General features: G+C 39.0%; 1 protein-coding gene across 3 annotated transcripts in view; it reads left to right on the forward strand.

Annotated features, from left to right (window-relative positions):
- The window catches only part of NALCN (sodium leak channel, non-selective), a 213356-nt gene that overhangs the window by 38944 nt on the left and 153131 nt on the right, over positions 1–21281 (forward strand). For all 3 annotated transcript variants that reach the window (XM_070942958.1, XM_070942959.1, XM_070942960.1), the window contains exons 4-6: positions 4577–4716; positions 5367–5495; positions 9241–9395. In XM_070942958.1, the coding sequence (XP_070799059.1) occupies positions 4577–4716; positions 5367–5495; positions 9241–9395 (424 nt within the window). The remainder of the gene's footprint in view (positions 1–4576; positions 4717–5366; positions 5496–9240; positions 9396–21281) is intronic.

The following is a 21281-nucleotide window of genomic DNA, read 5'->3' on the forward strand; positions in this document are numbered from 1 at the left end:
GCCCAAGTACTGAGTATTGAGTTTAATTTAAAAATCCTCTGATTGGCTTTTCTTCTTAAGCAAACTCAAGTGTCTGAAACTTGGTATTTGAATGCCACAGAGTGTACCTAATAGGATCTATTTTATTTTTCCTGTTATTATTAAACTTGTATGCTGCCTGACCCCCAATGTCTCTGAGTGGTTTACAAAAATCCAAACAAAGAAATTACATTAAATCCAATTACAAAGGAGAAAAAAGATAAAAAAGATGATAAAAATGACAAAAAGACAGAATGGAATAAAGTTAGGAGTCCTACTCTCCTGCACTAGGTCTTCACCGCTCTTCTGGACAATAGAAAAGTGGAGGACATTCAGAGCTCAGAGGGAACCTAATTCTGGAGGGCAGGGGCTCCTACATAGAACGCTCCTACATAGAATGCATAGAAAGTTCTGGTAGATAACATTGCTTACTCAAAGGGGACCCAGAATTCATCAATCCTGTAAGACTGAATCACCTGGACAGATATCATGAAAGACTGGTGGCCCCTCAAATAAATAGGCCCTAGGCCTAGGATATGTATTATAGGTCATGATTAGGGTGAGGATTTCTATGACCTAAAATTTTAGAAATATGCAGTTTATTGCTTTAAAATTATTTAAATATGACCAATTAAACCAAAAGTATGACTTACAAAGCAAAAATATGGCTTTATAATTTTTCTGAAATTAGCGCTAGATTTTTGAAAATCTGCTTACACCTACACACAAAATATAAATTAAAAGGTTTATTGTTCTTCACTTCAAGTGCTATGATTGAAGGAATCAAATGAACATTTTGAGAATAAAACAATCGTCTCTGGATTAGTTTTCATTAGCAGCAGAATTGCTGTTAATTGACTATGTGCATCTTGAGGTTATCAAACTTAAAAAATTCCTTCTGTTGTCCACCAGTATGTTCTTGTATCTAGAAAAACTCGGTTCCACATCACAAGAGGTTATAGGAGCAAATTTGAAAAAAACAAACTCATCTGGAGAAAATTCTGGCCCAAAGTCTTCACCTCTTGCTTCAAGTTCATTTAGAACACTACTTATTTTGCAAAGTGTTGAATAACCCAGATTGGATTGCTGCACCCTCTGCAGTGTATCACTAATTTTCTCTTTACTTGCTTTAGATCATTGTCAATTTATTTTACAATGCTCAGTGGATCACTAAATCTATTACTAAAGTTCCAAGCGGATGATTGCTCTTGATAATCCACTGAAGTTAAATCCTATATAGGCTAAGTTTTCAGCCAAGGTTTAAGAAAGGGAATCTTGCACAATTTTGATGGAGGGAGATTCACAACAGTCAAATTGTTTAACTATCCGATTGCAAAGAAGCATAATTAGTGAAATAATACAGAGCCACATCCAGCCAAATCCCCCAATGTGTCACAACAGGTTGGGGAGGTAGAGCCAAAATAAGAGCAATTTCTTTGAACTTTTGTTCAACGTTTAGCTTCAATGATTTTTCCCCCCCCATTATCTACATCATGATAGTTGCTTTGAATATCTTCGGCTATTCTCGTAAACCATGTGCATGGCATGTGATATGGATCATTTTTGGATAAAGAAATTTAAGTCTTTGGCTGCTTCAGTCATGTATGGAGTGGCATCAAAATGTTACAAAGAGAAGGATATTTCACCTTTTTACACCAGCCAGAGTAGTTTCATAGAATTGTCAAAGGGCACAGCAATAGTGAATTGTGTACGTTTTGCAGAATTTCAGATGTTAGAAGAAATATATCACCAGGCTTGTCACATTTCAGAGTGCCAATAATAACACTGGCTACATATCTTCTGTTTTCAGCACTTGTTTCATCTATTGAAACCCTGATCTTATTGTTGTCAACAGCAAATCTTATCTTTCCTACCATATCTTCAAGGCAGGCAGAGATATAATTTTTCCTTAGAGTTGATTCATTTGGAACTGGTGTAGTTCTCAAAAAAAAAAAAAAAAAATGCCTGGAGCTACCACTACCTAATTTCCTTAAGGGAATATTTGAAGTAACCATCATTGCACAGAGATCCTTACAAAATTTTGACTGGGTATTTAGAATAGAATAGAAGAATAGAATAGAATAGAATAGAATAGAATAGAATAGAATAGAATAGAATAGAATAGAATAGAATAGAATAGAATAGAATAGAATAGAATAGAATAGAATAGAATAGAATAGAACAGAACAGAACAGAACAGAATAACAGAGTTGGAAGGGACCTTGGAGGTGTTCTAGTCCAACCCCCTGCTTAGGCAGGAAACCCTACATGACTTCCGACAAATGGTTATCCAACATCTTCTTAAAAACTTCCAGTGTTGGAGCATTCACAACTTCTGGAGGCAAGTTGTTCCACTGATTAATTGTTCTGACTGTCAGGAAATTTCTCCCTAGTTCTAAGTTGCTTCTCTCCTTGATTAGTTTCCACCCATTGCTTCTTATCCTACCCTCAGGTGCTTTGGAGAATAGCTTGTCTCCCTCTTCTTTGTGGCAGCCCCTGAGATATTGGAACACTGCTATCATGTCTCCCCTAGTCCTTCTCTTCATTAAACTAGACATACCCAGTTCCTGCAACCGTTCTTCATATCTTTTAGCCTCCAGTCCCCTAATCATCTTTGTTGCTCTTCTCTGCACTCTTTCTAGAGTCTCAACATCTTTTTTGCATCATGGTGACCAAAACTGGATGCAGTATTCCAAGTGTGGCTTTACCAAGGCATTATAAAGTGGTATTAACACTTCATGTGATCTTGATTCTACCCCTCTGTTTATGCAGCCTAGAACTGTGTTGGCCTTTTTGGCAGCTGCTGCAACACTGCTGGCTCATATTTAAATGGTTGTCCACTAGAACTCCAAGATCCCTCTCACAGTTACTACTGTTGAGCAAGGTACCACATATACTGTACCTGTGCATTATGAGTTATCAGGAGGGTTGCCAATGATCAAAATATAACCAAAATACATCATTTCTTACAAAATTAAGCAGAAATTTTGAGATATCTTTAAAAAGTCAAAGAATGACTTTTCCAGCAAAATAAAAAGCATCTAAGTCTCATGTTGTAACTTTATAACTTCAAACAAAGGTTCCAGAAAAAATATGACATGTCATAGAAATCCTCACTCTGGCCATGATCATCACTTTGAACATACTCGGAAGCAAATTGGCAACCTGAGAGCCACAGTGGCGTAGTGGTTAGAATGCAGTATTGCAGGCTAATTGTGCTGATTGCCAGCAGTTCAGCAGTTCAGCAGCTCAAGGTTGAGTAGCTCAGCCTTCCATCCTTCCAAGGTCAGTAAAATGAGGATCCAGATTGTTGTTGGGGGCAATATGCTGACTCTGTAAACCGATTAGAGAGGACTGTAAAGTGGCATATGTCTAAGTGCTATTGCTAGTGCAGCTCCCAAAGTAGAAGTGCTACATGGACGTAGCAAGACATGCTCATCACTGTTCACACCACTGCGTTCTGGAACACTTGAAGGTTCTGGGTGGTCTTTAAGGGCAGCCCGATGTAGAGCATCTTATAGTAATTAAGCTGCAAGGTGCCCACACCATAAATCTGAATGGTCTGAAGGGCCATTTGATCTAGGAGAAGCATAACTGGTGCAGCATATGAAGTGGTGCAAAGCTTGGCACGTGGGTCTTTCTGGAGGAAAACACACACTGTTTTTCCATCCCCCATCTCCTTTCACCGCGCTACTGAAACCTATTAGAGTGAAATTAGTTGGGCAATCAAGCTACTACTAAACTAAAATGTAATGCTTTTTTAAAAACAACCTAGATCAGTGTTAATTACCTAACATTTTGAGATATGTACCAGTTAGATAAATTGTGTACTTTTGAGTACTCTTGCTTAGACACTATCTGGAACTAAAAGAGAAAAGTTCTACTGTTGGTCTGCATAAGGCTTTCAGATAAAAAATTCTTATCAGACAAAACCTTACATAGTTCCAAAAAAAAAAAAAGATTTATCTGTATATAAATATATCCAACTAATGAAATGCTCCCATCAGAATAATTGATAACAGCACTGAGACGTGTTATGCGTTACACATTGCATTCCAGATTTAAATGACTCATTCTCTTGTCAGTATTTAAAAAGAAATTGAATTTTACCAGTAGGTATGTGTACTAGAGCTTGTTACCATTATTTGATTTTGCAGCCTAACATAGCTTGCTCTCCACATAGAACTCTTCCTCTTCAGTTTAGCCTAGAGCAATTCTATCATGTGAGCACTGTATATCAGCAAAGACATCCTGTACCTTCTGTTTGACGACTCCAATAAACCAGCATGGGATTGTCTTAGATCAATATATTCAAGGTTCATTCATATTGTTGAATGAGACCATTGATGTTTAAGCCTGCAGGATAATCAGTTGCAAAGGGAACTTTTTAACAAGCATGGGAATCCTCAATTGAACAAAAACACTGAAAGTCAACCGTGGAAGTGTGTTGTTCCTGGAAATTATGGTGTTTTGCAGAAATAATAATTTAAAACTAGCAGAAGGAGACTGGCATGATTAGGAAACATCTGAGAGAAAAAGGCATTCCTTTTCTTCCTAGGTTTTTGAAATCGCCGATATAGTGGATCAAATGTCTCCTTGGGGCATGCTAAGGATCCCACGACCGCTTATTATGATTCGAGCATTCCGAATTTATTTCCGCTTTGAATTACCAAGAACGAGGATAACCAACATTTTAAAGTAAGTCTGTTCTTTGTCTTTGATTTTAAAGTGTAGCTTTGGTAACTTTTTAGGCACAGCTGTATAAAAATATATTGTGAGTGGGAGACTTGCCTTCAATTTCCTATTATTCCATATGTCTTTGCTTACTTTATTTATCTTTGCAGTATGGGTGAATGATTGGGGAATTTCCAGGCTTATACAAGTACTCCGAGAAGGAAAACAAGCATTTTTTTAAAAAAAATTACCAAAGGCCAGATTGGTTTCTCAACATACTGTATATCATCAGTTTTCCGGTTTTCAATAAATATCTTAGTTTACAGAGTCATTGCTATTAATTCCTTGTGCACACATTATTTTTATATACATACTTAAGATTTTAAAAATAGGTTAGGGAGATTCACATCTGACAGTATATAAATTGTTCTAAATTACAGTCCAGTGTAGTTCACCATCTGAATTCAATGCAGTATTTAGAACAAAAAAAAAAAAAAAAAAAACCATAATTCTCTCATTCTCACTTGATAAAACAGGTGATTAATCTACACCTGCAAAGCCTTTTCTGATGGATCTGAAGTCTTGGAAATTTTGTCCTACTTTTTTCTTATTGTATATACATTTAATGCATATCACTTTCATTCTCACTTCCTTTTTTTTTTTTTTTAAACTAGGCGTTCAGGTGAACAAATATGGAGTGTTTCCATTTTCCTTCTGTTCTTTCTGCTTCTGTATGGAATTTTGGGGGTCCAGATGTTTGGACCTTTCACATATCATTGTGTAACAAATGATACAAAACCAGGGTAAGTCTCAACCAGGATTTTTCTGTGTGTCTCCCTTTATCTCTCTTTCTAAAAGATTATTCGCTGTCTTATTTTGTATTTGAGAATTGGTCTTGACGATGAGACCTTGAAATGTGAAAGTGTTTCAGTGAGATTTGATACTTTAGCAACACACACTTTTTAAGACCTTTTGGCGCTATGTAATCTTTTAACAGGGAACCTGGGAACAATAAGTTCTAATTTCTCATGAAACATAGTTGTCAGATTGCTGTAAGCATATGCAACAGTGTCTAACAGTATTGCCATTAGGTTTCTAGGGCCTTAGGAAATGTATTCTGCATGAATAATTTTATCAAACACAATGTTGTAGTCAGATGGGAGGTGTTGTGGTGGGATTCCTAGAAAATTCGTACAGAAATGAGAAAGGGGTCAACTAAATTAGAAAGGGCTAGCAGAGAAACAGAAACAGAAACAATATTCTTCATTTTAGTTAATTACACCTTACATCTTAAATGCAGCTGTTTCTAATGATGTTTTTAAGTACTGCTAATAAAAAGGTGTGATTCTTTCTTTTTGGTATCTGTATTTCTTTAGCATTTTATTGTACTTTACTGTTTCAATCTTAAAAACAGCCTGAAATATCTGTTACGAAGTCTGTAATTTGATTGATTGAACTGTTCTGTTAAGAAAGTAGTGCATACATTACAGGGGTGGGTTCTACTTACCTTTACTACCGGTTGGCAATGGGATCGCACGCGTGAGTGAAGCCCCCCACTCTTCTCTTCCCATTCGGGTGATGGATCCCTCATCCTTTACAGCCCCCCACCCACCCCCGCGCTGCTCTCATCAACCTCAGGAGGCTCCGAACTGACAGGCGAGCAGCTCGTGGCAATGCGAACCAGCCCTTGTCTCAGACCCTTTGGACAAAGGGGGGGTTGTTGGCCCTCCTGCACCTCCCTCTGAACTGCAGCCCCCCCTCTTCCACTCCCAAAGCCCCAGAGTCCCTGCACCGATTGGCTGGCTGCGAATTGTCCTGGGAGGCCAAAAGCCTGATGCGAAATGTACTTCAACGAATGGGCCCCGGCAAAGGGACTGGGACGTAGGGGCTGTGGCCGATGTGCCGTGGTGAAAGACTGGGGGCAGGTCAGCCGAGGAGAAAAGTTTGTGGTTAATATTGTAGAGGCGAAAACCTTAAGGTGAAACAGGCAAGGTGAAGAGACCGAGGCAAAAAGTCCTAGACCCTCCGGGGCAGTGGGCAGGGCCTCCCACCAGTTTTACTACCGGTTCTTGCGAACTGGTCCTAACCGGGGGCAACCCATCACTGATACATTATCTGAAATGAATAAACGGGAGATACATACAAGTAGTCCTTGACTTACAGCCATTCATTTATTGACCATTCAAAACTATCATGTCACTGGGAAAAAAATGACTTACAACCAGTCCTCCCACTTCATCATAATCACATGATCAAAATTTGTGCACTTGGCAATGGTTTGTATTTACAATGGTTGCAGCATCCCGGGATCATATGATCACCATTTGGGATCTTCCCAGCTGACAAGCAGAATCAAATGGGAGAAGCCAGATTCACTTAACAACCATGTGATTCAGTTAAGAACTACAGTGATTTGCTTAACAACTGTGGCAAAATCCAGCATGAGTCACTTAACCACTGCCTTGCTTAGCAACAGAAATTCTGGTTTCAGTTGTGGCTGTAAGTTGAGCACTACTTGTATGAAAGTTCACACTGCTTTATTCAGCTTCTATAGTTTTGACTCCAAGTCAGCTATTCTTCCTCTTGGATTTCCCAAGTGTGGCAAGATACTTGCAGTGGTGAAATGTTCAATGTTAAAATAAACTTAAATAGGTTACATTAGTTTAACTGTATGTTTGAATAAATTCAGCACAGTTGAACCCATTGTTTTACAACAAGATTTTCAAAAGCAAACATGCAGGTTACTTCTGCTGACTGCCGGCCAACTGCAATTTGGCAATTCAATCTCACCAGGCTCAAGGTTAACTTAGCCTTCCATCTTTCCGAGTTGGGTAAAATGAGGACCCAGATTGTTGGGCTATATGCTGACTCTATAAACCACTTACAGATGGCTGTAAAGCATTGTGAAGCGGTATATAAGTCTAAGTGCTATTGCTATACAACTAAGTATTACATTTTCTGTGATTCTTCTCTTAATTTTACTTCGTTGTTTTTAGGCTCCTTCCTTTCCCTCAAAGAGAATTCCAAATCTTGCTAGCCAATACTCATACTCATCCTTTTGCTTATCACTAAGCTCACTACTTTTCTTCTGAGGCAGTTATTTGTCTATCTGCATTATACTGTTGTCTCTCTGGCTCCTCTTTCTCACTTTCTAATATGCAATATTTTGTTGCTGTTTTGAGGGCTTTGCCATGATTTATTTTTATTAGCTGCTTGCTTGTTCATATTTGTTTAATCTCTTTGAAGGAGCAATGCATGTTAAGGAAGAAAGACTTTTAAAAGTAGCATAATAATGTATTTAATAACTAATGCCAGAGCGAGCTGGACTTTTGGTTTTCTATCTTAGTTCCTTTATCACATCCATTGACAGAATTTCAGCTCCAGAACATGTTACACTCTTTTCTTTTGTTTTATTTTCACAATAAACTGGGAGTGAATGGATGTGCCAAGAATTTCACTGCAAATAGGAATTTGAATTAGGAAGTCTCAATCCAACACTTTATTCCAGCTTTCCCTAATTTGGTGCCCTGCAGAAGCAATGGAACAAGCATTTCCCAAAATTCCTACTGTTCTTTCTACCTGCTGTTCTTTCCCTTAAGTATTTTTATTTATTTATTTATTTTTATATGCCGCCCTTCTCCGGAGACTCAGGGCAGCTTACAATGCGTTAAGCCTATATTATTTTCTACAATCCACATATTAAACAAAGAATGAGGTTACAATAAATGATGGCCAAGGCACTACAATTCTATAAGATCTCTTTTTATTCTGTAGTCTTCCTCCATGGTCTTAAGTGAATTGTCCTAAATCTAATATTATTTTCTCAAGGCTGATTAACTTAGTCCAGTCACTCTTAGTCCTCAGATGGAGAGGGAAAATAGATAGGATTACTCCCAAATAAATGACTTAAAGGGATTCATTTAACTTCCCTACTGGTTTGCAAATGTGAGCGCATGCGCCACCTCTGTGCATGTGCAGTAGTCGCGTGTTACGGGTGGGTGGGCGGAGCCTCCTGCAGTCGCCGCTACCGGTTCATGCAATCCATACAGAACCGGCTGAATCCCTGGGTATTTTTTTCAAGTAAATCACTTGTCCCTTTCTGTCATTTTGGCGTTTGAATGTATACATAACTTATATTAATAGTTTTTTCCCCTTTTTCCTCACTCTCCTTCAGTGGATTGCCCTACAGTAGATCTCAATTTGCTGAGGGATACATCCTTTTGATCATTTCAAATCCTTTTTCTATTCTCTTGAGCCATTATTCCATTTAAAGATGATGATGTGTGAATTTGATAAAAGAATGTTCATATTGTTTTCTGTTCCCAGAAGATCAGAAAGCTCTTCAGTTGATAACTCTGTCGCTATCCATTATTCCTCAGTTACTCCCTGGCACCTAATTTTTATAAAGGACTGTCATTTCTGTGCAGGCAACGATTTGGATACTCAAGGAGATAAAGGTGGAAGCTAACCAGATAGTTTTTCCTTCTCTTTGTACACTGCCCAGATAGCATTCAATTTGACTAACTGATTTTCTTGTCATCCCAATAGAAACATAACCTGGAATAATTTGGCAATCCCAGACACACATTGTTCAAAAGCATCAGAAGAAGGTTACCAGTGTCCACCAGGATTTGAGTGTTTGGACCTTGAAGAACTGGGGTTAAGCAGGCAGGAGCTGGGCTACAGCGGTTTTAATGAGATAGGTATGTCTATCTGATTACAATCTATTTCCAATGCCTATTTGAAAATGCTTAGGAAATTTGTAGAAGCTACTCTGAGCAGATAGGGTGTTGATGTACTAGGAAGGAGCACAAATTTGGTATTTCCCCCCTCTTTAGTATATTCTTCCTCATTATTCAAAATGAAAATTGATTATTGAATACATAGTTAATTCTGTGCAATTCAACTCTAATTTCCAAATTCCAGGTGATCTTAGTGATAGAAATTTTTCACTGATGTTACCTTCTCTCAAACTAAAGCCAATAGCAGCTGTAGAGTGCAGCACTGTCCAGGAATGGAGAGCATTGGTGGTTGATTCTTAAGCATTTCCCTCCTGGCTTTATTTTCACCTTATATGAAGGTGACAAAAGCTATTCTAGAGTGACTGCAATATTCTATTGCAGTTTGGAGATGTCATGTCTAATTCAACCCTTAAAATACATTCTAGTCACACTGTCATGAGATTAAATTTAATACATTAACATTTTCCTTAAAAACACAGCCAAAATGATGGACAGAAAGCAGCATATGTGAGTAGAAAATACAAGTACTGTCCCCGATGAAGTCAGATCAGATTACAGAGATAGTGACCAATATTATGTATGACCTGTGTAAATCAGAATTGTTATGATCTGATTGAGATTCAATATTTAAAGATGGTATGATTTGCTGTGAGATTTTGATTTGAGATTTGAGGGCAAATCTATTCATTTCAGCTGTTTGAGCTTTGAGCTTCAATTAAAAAAAATGTGTCTATAAGTTATAATGAGGAAAATTCAAAGCTCCTAAAGGAACTCCTTATTTTGCTAGAGTAGAATGAAAATCTCAGGGACTGTAAATTGTCTAGAAGAAATTAATTTTGTCAGGCTTCAACTATATTCCACAATAATTTTAAGATGTTCTCCCTGTAGCGTTCTGAAGGCAGAGATAGCAAAGATGAAGAAATGACTATATCATTCAGTATCCAAATTATCTAATCCAAATGTTGGCCGGACCAATGAATATATCTGATTCCAGTTTAAAAATACAATCTTTCAAAAAAAAAAATTCTTTAGTTTTCCACTTGTTTTCCTGAATTACTGTGAAGAATGTTAATTGATTTGTCTTTGTTGTACTAAAGTGTTGTACGTTGTTATTTCTGATTACTGATCTCTGACTTTTCTTGTATACTGGGGGTTGGCATAGCTGCTTAGCAAACCTATTTGTGGGTGGCAGGTAAGAGCTCTCAGTTTGACTTACTGGCAAAATGTGGCTTTTTCTGCAGGGATGGGTTCCGCTTACCTTTACTAGCGGTTCGCAACAGGAGCACACACGCTTCTGTGCATGCCCAGATCGTCCATGATTACGTCCGGGCGGGTGGGCGGAGCCTCCTGCCACCATTACTACTGGTTCGCAAGAACCGGACCAAACCAGGAGCAACCCACCACTGCTTTTCTGGCCTAGATTTGGAAGTAGAACCATTGTTTGTTTCCGTGTGGGTGTATAGTTTGTTGCCCCTGATGGCTTAGGACTTTGAGGATGTCAGGAGGATTAATACAATCAGTTGACAAATGTGGCAGCAAGACTTCAGTTGTGCTGGAGTTGTGGCTTATTGGCAATATTCTTAGTGAACTGGTGGAGGCAACTTAAGCAGATTAGTATAGTGAACTACAATGCCATAGAGTAGTGATTTTCAACCTGTGGTCCACGGACCCCTGGTGGGGCTGCAAAGTCATCACAGGGGGACCGCGAAGGCTTGAAGAAATGTTATGATTTAAGTCTTGAGAGTCCGTGGCCATTTCCATGGCTACAAAAGATAATTAAAGGGTGTCCGTGATGAAGAAAAGGTTGAGAACCACTGCCATAGAGCTAGGGCAGGTAGGCTGCAGTTAAAAAAAAAGTTTGAATAAGAAAGAATAAACAAAATTTGTATCCATGCCATTACACCTCTTAAAAGCAGTAAACATTAGGCCTTCGCCTCTCATAGAAAGAACTGATCAACTGGGAACAGAGTTCCCAGTTGCGTTGATAGGCTAACCTAGAAATATAGCTCTCAATTACTATATAGGACAGGCAAAGTGAAAGCTTGTGGCTGCCCATGTCAAAAAAGCTGGCCTTTGGCTAGCTACAGTGGAGGCCAAAATTGTGGAAACCTTTTGGGAAAAGTGTATTTTCTAAAACTAGCTAATAACACCATTTTTGTTAGAGTAGTACCATAAAATCATATATCAATGGAATGATAATTTAATCAAGAATATAATGCAATAACTGTTATGAAGGATTTGCTATTAGAATAGCAGTTACAGTATAAAGAAGAAAAGTGAAACACCTAGAAAAAACAAGATATACAAAAATTATCATGTCAGTTAATTCTTAGGTGGGTAATCTTTAGCATGAAATACGGCCTTACAATGTCTTCCCATGGAGTGAGCCAAGTTTTTTAGTTCTACAGCTGTTATAATGTGAAACCAAGATTGAATGATTGCTTCCATTAACTGGGTTTTATTGCTGGGTCGCTTCTGACTAACAAGTTTCTTTAGTCGGCTCCATAGATTTTCAGTCGGGTTAAGGTTTGGGCCATTCCAGCAGTGGAATATGATTATCTTGAAACTCAAAAAAAAAAAAAAGTAGTGTTATTAGCCCTCAAACCTCAAAAATACACTTTTCCCAAAAGGTTTCCACAATTTTGGCCACTACTGTACTTATATCAGAGCCCCCACATGCAACATATATGGAAGTGAAAGTGCAGCACATATGTTGTCTGCAAAAATTCCAGCCAAAACAGCGGAAAAGCCATCTGAATGAATTTACTGTTTCAAAGCAGGTCCTTCTTTCAGTTTCCAAATAAGCTTTAATTGGGATCATCTGATCAAAGCTTCCCTTCAAGACTTTTCACAGCCCTCCTCTCAGCTTCTCTCAGCCATTTCTCTGGAAGCGGTGGAGTTCCTAGTTTTCTCCTCCTACATTCCATTCTTGCCATCTAGACCAGCGGACTTCAACCTTGGCAACTTTAAGACTTGTGGACTTTCTCAACCTTTTCTTCATCACAGACACCCTTTAAATACCATTTAAAGGGTGTCCGTTCCATACCATGGAAATGTGGGCTTTGCTGGCTGAGGAATTCTGGGAGTTGAAGTCCACAAGTCTTAAAGTTGCCAAGGTTGGATACCCCTGATCTAGACGGTGACCCCACTGTTTTCCAAACGACCTCTGCAAGAGATGTCTATGGAAATTTTCAGTCATTCAGGTCATAGTTGTTCCAAAGGTGCTTTTCCAGGAGACAGAATAATGCTCACTTGCATAGAGATGAGAGAGAAATATATGCTCTTCTTCTCAGGCCTCATCTTGACAACTTCTCAGCTGTTCTTTCACACTGTACTGATCCTGATGTCTCCCAGGACATCTGAGCAAGAGAAAGAAAAGCGTATGGATTTGCACAAGGGAGAGAAAACATTTTTTTAAAAAAACTCACATTTTGACACTTTCCCAGCAAAGAACCCCCATCTGTACTTTTTACCAACCATTATCTCTGGCAGAGTGGTCCCAACAGCATCAAAAATATCGAAGAAACCCTAACCCTAGGAGGCAGAAAAATCTGGTTCATTGTATATAGCAGACAAAGAAATTAAAAACTTCTCCTGAATGTTGCCACCTTCCCTGTCCACTCCTTCAAAGAACAATAACGCTTCTAACTTTTGGAGGACCTGAATAAGAGGCAAAAGAATGTAGACATGTGCATAAAGTTTCTTTAGTCGGCTCCATAGATTTTCAGTCGGGTTAAGGTTTGGGCCATTCCAGCAGTGGAATATGATTATCTTGAAAAGAATGTAGACATGTGCATAAAGAGGCAAAAGAATGTAGACATGTGCATAAAGGAGAAAAGATAAGTTAAGATTTTTTCTTCCAAAACCTCATTTTGTATAAGATGTTCTAATTTTAAATTTTTATTTAAAAAAACAACAACAACAAAGTTTTCTAATTTAACCATTGTATATTATTTGTTACTTTTTTTAAAGTTGGATTCTCCTTTTAGAGGTCCTGTGCTTTCTAGTTCGGCACAGCTTTTGGGATTGCAAGACACAAAGATGCCTTAACTACGTGCATGATACAGACTTGGGAAAGTCTGGTAGAGGACAGCCAGTCAGTACTGGAAAAAGATTCACCTGCTTTAAGGATAGGAGCTACAGCAGAGATGGTATTCAGCAGGTTCTGACCAGTTCTGGAGAACCGGTAGCGGAAATTTTGAGTAGTTCGAAGAACTACCAATACCTCTGACTGACCCCGCCCACATCTATTCTCTGCCTCTTGAGTCCCAGCTGATCAGGAGGAAATGTGGATTTTGCAATAACCTTCCCCTGCAGTGGGGTGGGAATGGAGATTTTACAGTATCCTTCCCCTGCCATGCCCACCAAGCCACGCCCACCAAGTCATGCCATGCCCACCAAGCCACACCCACAGAACCGGTAGTAAAAAGTTTTGAATTCCCATCACTGAGCTACAGTATGTGAGCACTCTTGCACACTCCAAAGTATATTTTGCCTTCCAATCTGTAGCACTGCATCCCTCTACTTTCTATAAAGGCAGCATCCTAAAGAAAGTAAGAACTGACATGCTCTGACATTTCAGTATATACTGTATAGCCTAGCCTTATATCTAGCCAGGCCTAGCCTTTGGTCCATTATAAATACCTTCTTAGTCAAATACTGTGAGCCAGCTGTTTTGATTACTGTATACATTATAAAGTTATCTACTCAGAGAGACATTGTTATGTTCATTGTATTCCAACTTATTAACTGAACATCTTAATTATGTTGTTTTATGTGCAACAATAATAACATTTTCAGTTGTCTGAATAGATTTGAAATGATTAGCGAATGAGAAAGAATGATTGTGTGATTATATTTTTCAGAATTATGATTTAATTATATATAACTATGCCTATGAAAATAACCAGAATTCAGAAGATCTTTTTCAACAAAACAGTATTTTTACTGTTTGAAAACCACATTTTGATATACAGAAGTGTAAAACTAAGTGGAAGTGAATTTGCTAGTCTTTTAACTTTGATATTATTAAAAATTAATTCCTTCTCTAGGGATTCCATTATTGCAGTGATCAAAGAACAGTATTATATTTTTGCTCTATAAGTTTATACTACAGAATTGTAAAATATGGAAGTGAATCTGTTTTTTGTAAGTTTATCTCTCCCCCCCCCCCGCATGCATCCCTTCTTTTTAATTTGTCACTAGAAAAAACACAAGGAACACATATATTTTTTACCTTAGGATTTTTTTTCTTCAAATTTTGTGAGTGATCCTTGGAGTATAAGGAAAACTTAAACATACTGAGTCCAGTATTGGAAATCTTGGAGAAAATATAAAGACTGAACATTATATGCCTGGTAGTCTTCTTCAGAGACCTTGTATGCCATGTCTAAGTGATAAAATTTCTAATGGTTGTGGGTTTTTTAATCATGAAATATTTGCCTGGCAAGGTGATAACTTTGCAATTTCCTATTTATGACAAAGAGCAATCTTGGAAGATTGTTGCTTCAGGTATGTAGTCCTAATTAAAGGAAATTTACTTTTTCCATTTTCACAAGTTATAAGTAGCTTCTTTTTTTAAAAAAAAAATTCACTCATTTTGATTGCTCTTTTCCTTGCTGTTGAAAAATGGAGTGGTTGCCTATCAGGGACAAAAGACGTCCCTAATCCCTTGTCGTCTGCAGAGATTTAATGGAGTTTCAAGGTTCAGGAACACTCTTGAGCTTTCTATGGAGCAGAAGGTATGTCCGTTGTTCCTGGAATGCATTTTACAGAGTTAGATGAATTAACTAACTGCAGCCCTATCTGCAGAAATCTGAACTGGACTATTGGGATTGAAATTGGAATATTCTTTATTGGCCAAGTGTGTTTGGACACACAAGGAATTTGTCTCCGGTGCATAAGCTCTCAGTGTACATACAAACAACAAAATGATAAGTCATAGATCATAAATCATAAGATACAATCATAAATCATGAGATACAAACAACAAGTGATAAATCATAAGATACCAATAGGAGAAGGTAGTAGAAAAGATGAGACAGATGAGAAGGTGTGAAAGATGAGAAGGGTAATATCATACAGCCCTACTACATGGGTAAATATCTAACAGTGCAGTGGGAATTAGAGATTTAGCAGAGTGATAGCATGGGGGAAAACTCTTTGTGTCTAGTTGTTTTGGCATGCAACGAGGGGAGAAGTTGAAACAGTTTATGTTCAGGATGTGTAGATATTTTCCCAGCCCTTTTTTTTTTGGCTCATGCAGTATACAAGTTCCCAATGGAAGGCAGGCTGGTTACAATTGTTTTTTTCTGCAGTCCTAACTATCCTTTGAAGTTAGGGATTAAGTTCACATACATTGCTACACTCAGACTACTGATAGAATTTCCATGTAGGTCTGCCTTTAAAGGTAATTTGGAAATACCCCAATCTACATCTAAAAAGCTACATACAACAGCCACCATATAAGTACCATGCACAGAACAGCCCAAAACATACAGAGAAGTTCCCTGAGAATGGGCTCCAACACGAGTCTGAAAGCTCGGAAGACTAAACCTCTGGTCTCGATGACTGACTCAGATTGGATCCCGCAACATTATCATGGGACACATATATTCATCTTCATTCGTAATTTGAAAACTTCATTTTTTCAGGATTTTATTGCTAGAACCCATTTGGGAGCTAATGGCCTTTTTTTTTTCTCTTGAAAACATATTAGTTAACAATTCCTTTTCAGAGTCAGTTAGTAACTTTGTTTTGGTAATTAATTAATTAATCAATTAAGTAATTAATCAATTAAGTAATTAATTAAGTAATTAAGAAACTGTTTATACCACTATGTACCCAGCTAGGCTTTAGAAGACTGCCTTGCTTGTCCATTACTATAAACAAGAGGAGGTTATCATAATCCATACTTCTTGTAAGAACTGGTATTGCCTGATACTTTAATTCTGTCAAGGTTTTATGGATTTTATTGTTACTTCTAAAATATATATCTTAATGCAGTGTTGCTATTGTGCCATGCCATAAATGTCTGAATAGCAAGCCTCTTTATTCAGACTTGTTCTAAAACACCAGGATAGAAAAATCATACAAAATAAACTCATCTAAAGAATAGAAAAGATTAAGCTATAAATTCTTGACCACATGGCTTGGATTTACAAGCTATAGTTATTTTGGATGTGACACAGTTAAGTGTATAGTTGAGAGGAGATACAATCATCCTTTGCCTGTTGCTTATTGGTTTTGTAAGATTTAGGTTTTGCACAAATATATAATATATGATAAATCATCCTTTGCCTGTTGCTTATTGGTTTTGTAAGATTTAGGTTTTGCACAAATATATAATATATGATAAATAAATAAATAAATACAGCCATCTTTATGATGGTTTATTTAAATTCCAATTCATTCATCAGGGAATGGAGGATGATTTTGACTTGAAGAATCTTGACAGTTTAGGACTCTGATTTACACTTATTTATACCAGGATAAATAATACAACTCTGATATGGTCTGAATATCTTATTTTTTTAGTTGACGTCTATTACATTCTGTGGGTTACCTTGTTACATTTGGGCCAGTTTGCACATCATGCTTCAGCTAGTGGTTAAATATGAAGTTCTGCTTTTCTTTCTCAATGGCATCTGTCCCCAACATACCAGATTATTGTCACTACGGAACAGTTGTTGCTGGAAGTTTTCAAATCCAGGACCCCTGCCATTTCCAGTCTCAACTTTCCAGAAAAAAATGGTATTATGTTACCGGTTGAAGGGGCTGGGGGTGGGGGACACCGTTCTGCGGTGGTTCTCCTCCTACCTCTCTGACCGGTCGCAATCCGTGTTGATGGGGGGCAGCGGTCAACCCCGAGGCGCCTTGTTTGTGGGGTGCCACAAGGGTCGGTCCTCTCGCCCCTTCTGTTCAACATTTATCTAAAGCCGCTGGGTGAGATCATCCGTGGCTTTGGGGTGGAGTTCCATCAGTACTCTGACGACACTCAGCTGTACATCTCCACCCCAGGCCACCCCAACGATGCCCTTGAAGTGATGTCCCAGTGCCTGAAGGCCATGCAGGCCTGGATGGGGAGAAACAAGCTCCGACTCAACCCTTCCAAGACCGAGTGGCTGTGGCTTCCGGCGTCCCAATATAGCCAGCTGGCGCCATCGCTGGCTATTGGGGGCGAATCACTGGCTCCCACGGAGAGGGCTCGCAATTTAGGCGTCCTCCTGGATGCACGGCTGTCTTTAGAAGAGCATATGATGGCCGTGGCCAGGGGGGCTTTTTATCAGGTTTGCCTGATATGCCAGTTGCGTCCCTTTCTGGATCGGGACTCCCTACGCACGGTCAGTCAAGCACTCGTCACTTCCTGCCTGGACTACTGCAATGCTCTCTACATGGGGCTCCCCTTGGGGTGCACCCGGAGGCTGCAGTTGGTCCAGAATGCGGCCGTGCGGGGGATTATGGGAGCGACGGGGTGTTCACATATAACACCTCTCCTGCACAAGCTGCACTGGCTTCCTGTGGTCTTCCAGGTGCGCTTCAAGGTGTTGGTGACCACCTTTAAAGCACTCCATGGCTTAGGGCCAGGGTATTTGCGAGACCGCCTTCTGCCGCCAATAGCCTCCCACCGACCGGTTCGCTCGCACAGAGAGGGTCTCCTCAGGGTGCCGTCGGCCAGACAGTGCCGGCTGGCGACCCCCAGGGGGAGAGCCTTCTCTGTGGCAGCACCTACCCTCTGGAATGACCTGCCCCCTGACATACGCACGATATCAGACCTCCGGACTTTTCGTCAGGCCCTGAAAACACACTTATTCCATCTAGCTTGATCCCATCCTCTCAGTTTTTAATTGAATTCGGTTTTAATTGGGTTGTTTTAAACTTGGGCCAAAATTATTTAATTGTTTTTTAAAGTGTTTTTTAAATTTTATATGCTATGTTTTATCTTGGCTGTACACCGCCCTGAGTCCCGCAGAAGGGCGGTATAGAAATAAAATAAAATGAAATGAAATGAAATTATGTTCCCATATTAGTTGAGGGTAGTCGTAGCATGCAACCTACATTTGGCCAGCATATTATTTATTTATTTGTCAAATTCAGAGGGTTGATAACTCCAGAAAAACTGGGTACATTCCTCATAAATCAAAAACTGATACACAATGCAGGGAAGGCACCAAATGATCTTATTTGGTCATGTTTTGTTATTCTAAATCAGAATTCTACCTTCATGTATTGTTGGAACTGTATCATCCTCTCCAGAATGGTCCAGTGATGGCTTGGCTCATAATGTACAACAATCTTTCCTTATGATCAACTCCATCTGTCATGCAACCCACACCTTCATGAGGCTTGAAACTCCTCTTAATCTGATTCCCCTCCCCCATCTGAATTTGGAGTTCTGTAATAGATTTCATGGGCAACTTTCAATCCCTACATTTTCAGACTCCCCAGAGATCTTTCAAGGAGCCCCAGTTGAAAATGCCTGTACTGGAAGTTGACTTGAGGGATTAAGATCAGTCTTGCTGATGAAGTTGTGCACAGCTTAATCAGAAGGGGAAAAAAATATTTTTCTCTGTAGGAACGGATGGTAATATTTTGTTATTCCTGGACCTTCCTTAGCTTGGAATGTGGATATTAAGTGAATTATGATTTTTACATGCCCTGTTTAGTCATCTGGAAGAAACCACTGTGATAAGCTTATGCTGTCCCCAGCCTCTTTTCAGGGGTGAACACATTTTGCAACCAACTTAAAAATGCTTTGCAGGAGGTGAAGGGCAGAAAAAGGGCTGTGTTGAAGTGCCTTTGGGTTCCTTTCCTGTTCAAGCAATCTTAATCTTAATTTGCTATGAGTTGAAGTTATAACAGGACCGATCATTATTTCCTTGCTGCTGCTGGTGTAACTATAGTCTCTGAAATTGGAAGCACTAATACAAATGCTATTCTGTATTAGGTTGCTTTCAAACACTGTAGCAGAAATTAGTTTGGATGGTGGGATCCCAGAGGCAAACTGGCATTAATTTACTCCTTTCGGTTAGATTCCATATTCATTACTTACGTCCTATTCATTTCTGTGTGTTTTATGGAGGGTGGGGGTTGGGGGGTCTATCAGTCCTGTATCCTGGCACATCCCTGACTTGTTTCCTGCCAATCCTCATAATTGCAAAACAAGAGCAGTTATAAAAAGGATCACTCACTTTAATCGGTTTTGCTTCTTTTCCTGCTGAAACTTCTTCCTATTATGGCTTTCCATCTATCTCCTTTCCAGGCTCATTCTTTTATCTTCAGCTCTTCTCAGACCAAGGGGAGAGATGAATTCTTATCATAATAAGATTGCATACCAAGGACTGAATATTAAAAGAATTACCTTAATCTAAGTAGAATGTACTCACTATTATCATAATCATAAGTTTATTTGTCAAACATATATAAGATAACAGGTAAAAGTATAAACATAATTTGAATACATGAAAAGAGTAAGTAAAAAGGAATATTAGGACAGGGACGGTAGGCACGCTGGTTATGCATGCCCCTTACTGACCTCTTAGGAATGGGGTGAGGTCAACAGTAGACAGTTTAAGGTTAAAGTTTTGGGGGTTTGGGGAAGAAACTACAGAGTCAGGTAGTGCATTCCAGGCATTGACCACTTTGTTACTGAATTATATTCACTTTTATACTCACTAAGTAGAATTATAATCACTATTGCATATCATAAAGGAAAGTGATAAATTCTCAACGGATGTACGCAAAACATTGATCGCTCAGAGCTGTTAAGATTGAAAACTTCTATTTCGTCTTAGTTCTAGGTTGCTTCTCTCTTTGCTTAGCTTCCATCCATTGTTTCTTACCTTGCCTTTCGATGCTTTGGAAAATAGTTTGACCCCCTCGTCTTTGTAGGAGCCGCTCAAATATTGGAACAGTGCTACCATGTCACCCCTAGTCCTTCTTTTCATTAGACTAGACATACCCAATTGCTGCAACCGTTCTTCATATCTTTTAGCCTCCAGCCTCCTCATCATTTTTGCTGCTCTTCTCTGCATTTTTTCCACAGTCTCAACATCTTTTTCATATTGTGTTGACCAGAAGTGGATGCACTATTCCAAGTGTGGACTTTGTAAAATGGTACTAGAACTTCATATGATCTGAAGTCTATCCCTCTATTAATGCTGCCTAGGATTGCATTGGCTTTTTTTGCCTGCTGCCACACACTGTTGGCTCATAGTTAAGTGATTGTCCATTACAACTTCAAGATCCCTCCAGCAGTTACTGGCATGAAACCAAGTTTTACCTAGTCTATACCTATACAGTTGGTTTTTCTTAAAGGTAAATGTTCCCCTTGCACATATGTGCTAGTCGTACAACTGGATCCAACATCAAAAATCCAACATCAAATGGCTGTGCTGGTTGTGAATCATGGGAAATATAGATCAATGATTCTGAAGAATATCTTATTAGAGAAGACTTATACGGTGTTTGAAAGAGTTTACAGAAAATTTATCTGCATATTCAGATTCATTAAATGTGGGTTTTTTTCCTTATGATTCTGATTGTGTGGAATATAAAGGTAAAGGTTCCCCTCACACATATGTGCTAGTTGTTTCTGACTCTAGGGGGCGGTGCTCATCTCCGTTCAAAGCCAAAGAGCCAGCACTGTCCGAAGATGTCTTCATGGTTATGTGGCCGGCATGACTAAATGCCATAGTTGCACAGAATGCTGTTACCTTCCCACCAAAGGTGGCCCCTATTTTTCTACTTGCATTTTTTACATGCTTTTGAACTGCTGGGTTGGCAGAAACTGGGACAAGTAACAGGAGCTCACCCTGTAACGCGGCACTAGGGATTCAATATGGTTTT

Source organism: Pituophis catenifer, unplaced genomic scaffold, assembly GCF_029215685.1.
Source record: "Pituophis catenifer annectens isolate HBS135680 unplaced genomic scaffold, rPitCat1.0.hap2 SCAF_4, whole genome shotgun sequence".
NCBI classification, from domain to species: Eukaryota; Metazoa; Chordata; class Lepidosauria; order Squamata; family Colubridae; genus Pituophis; species Pituophis catenifer.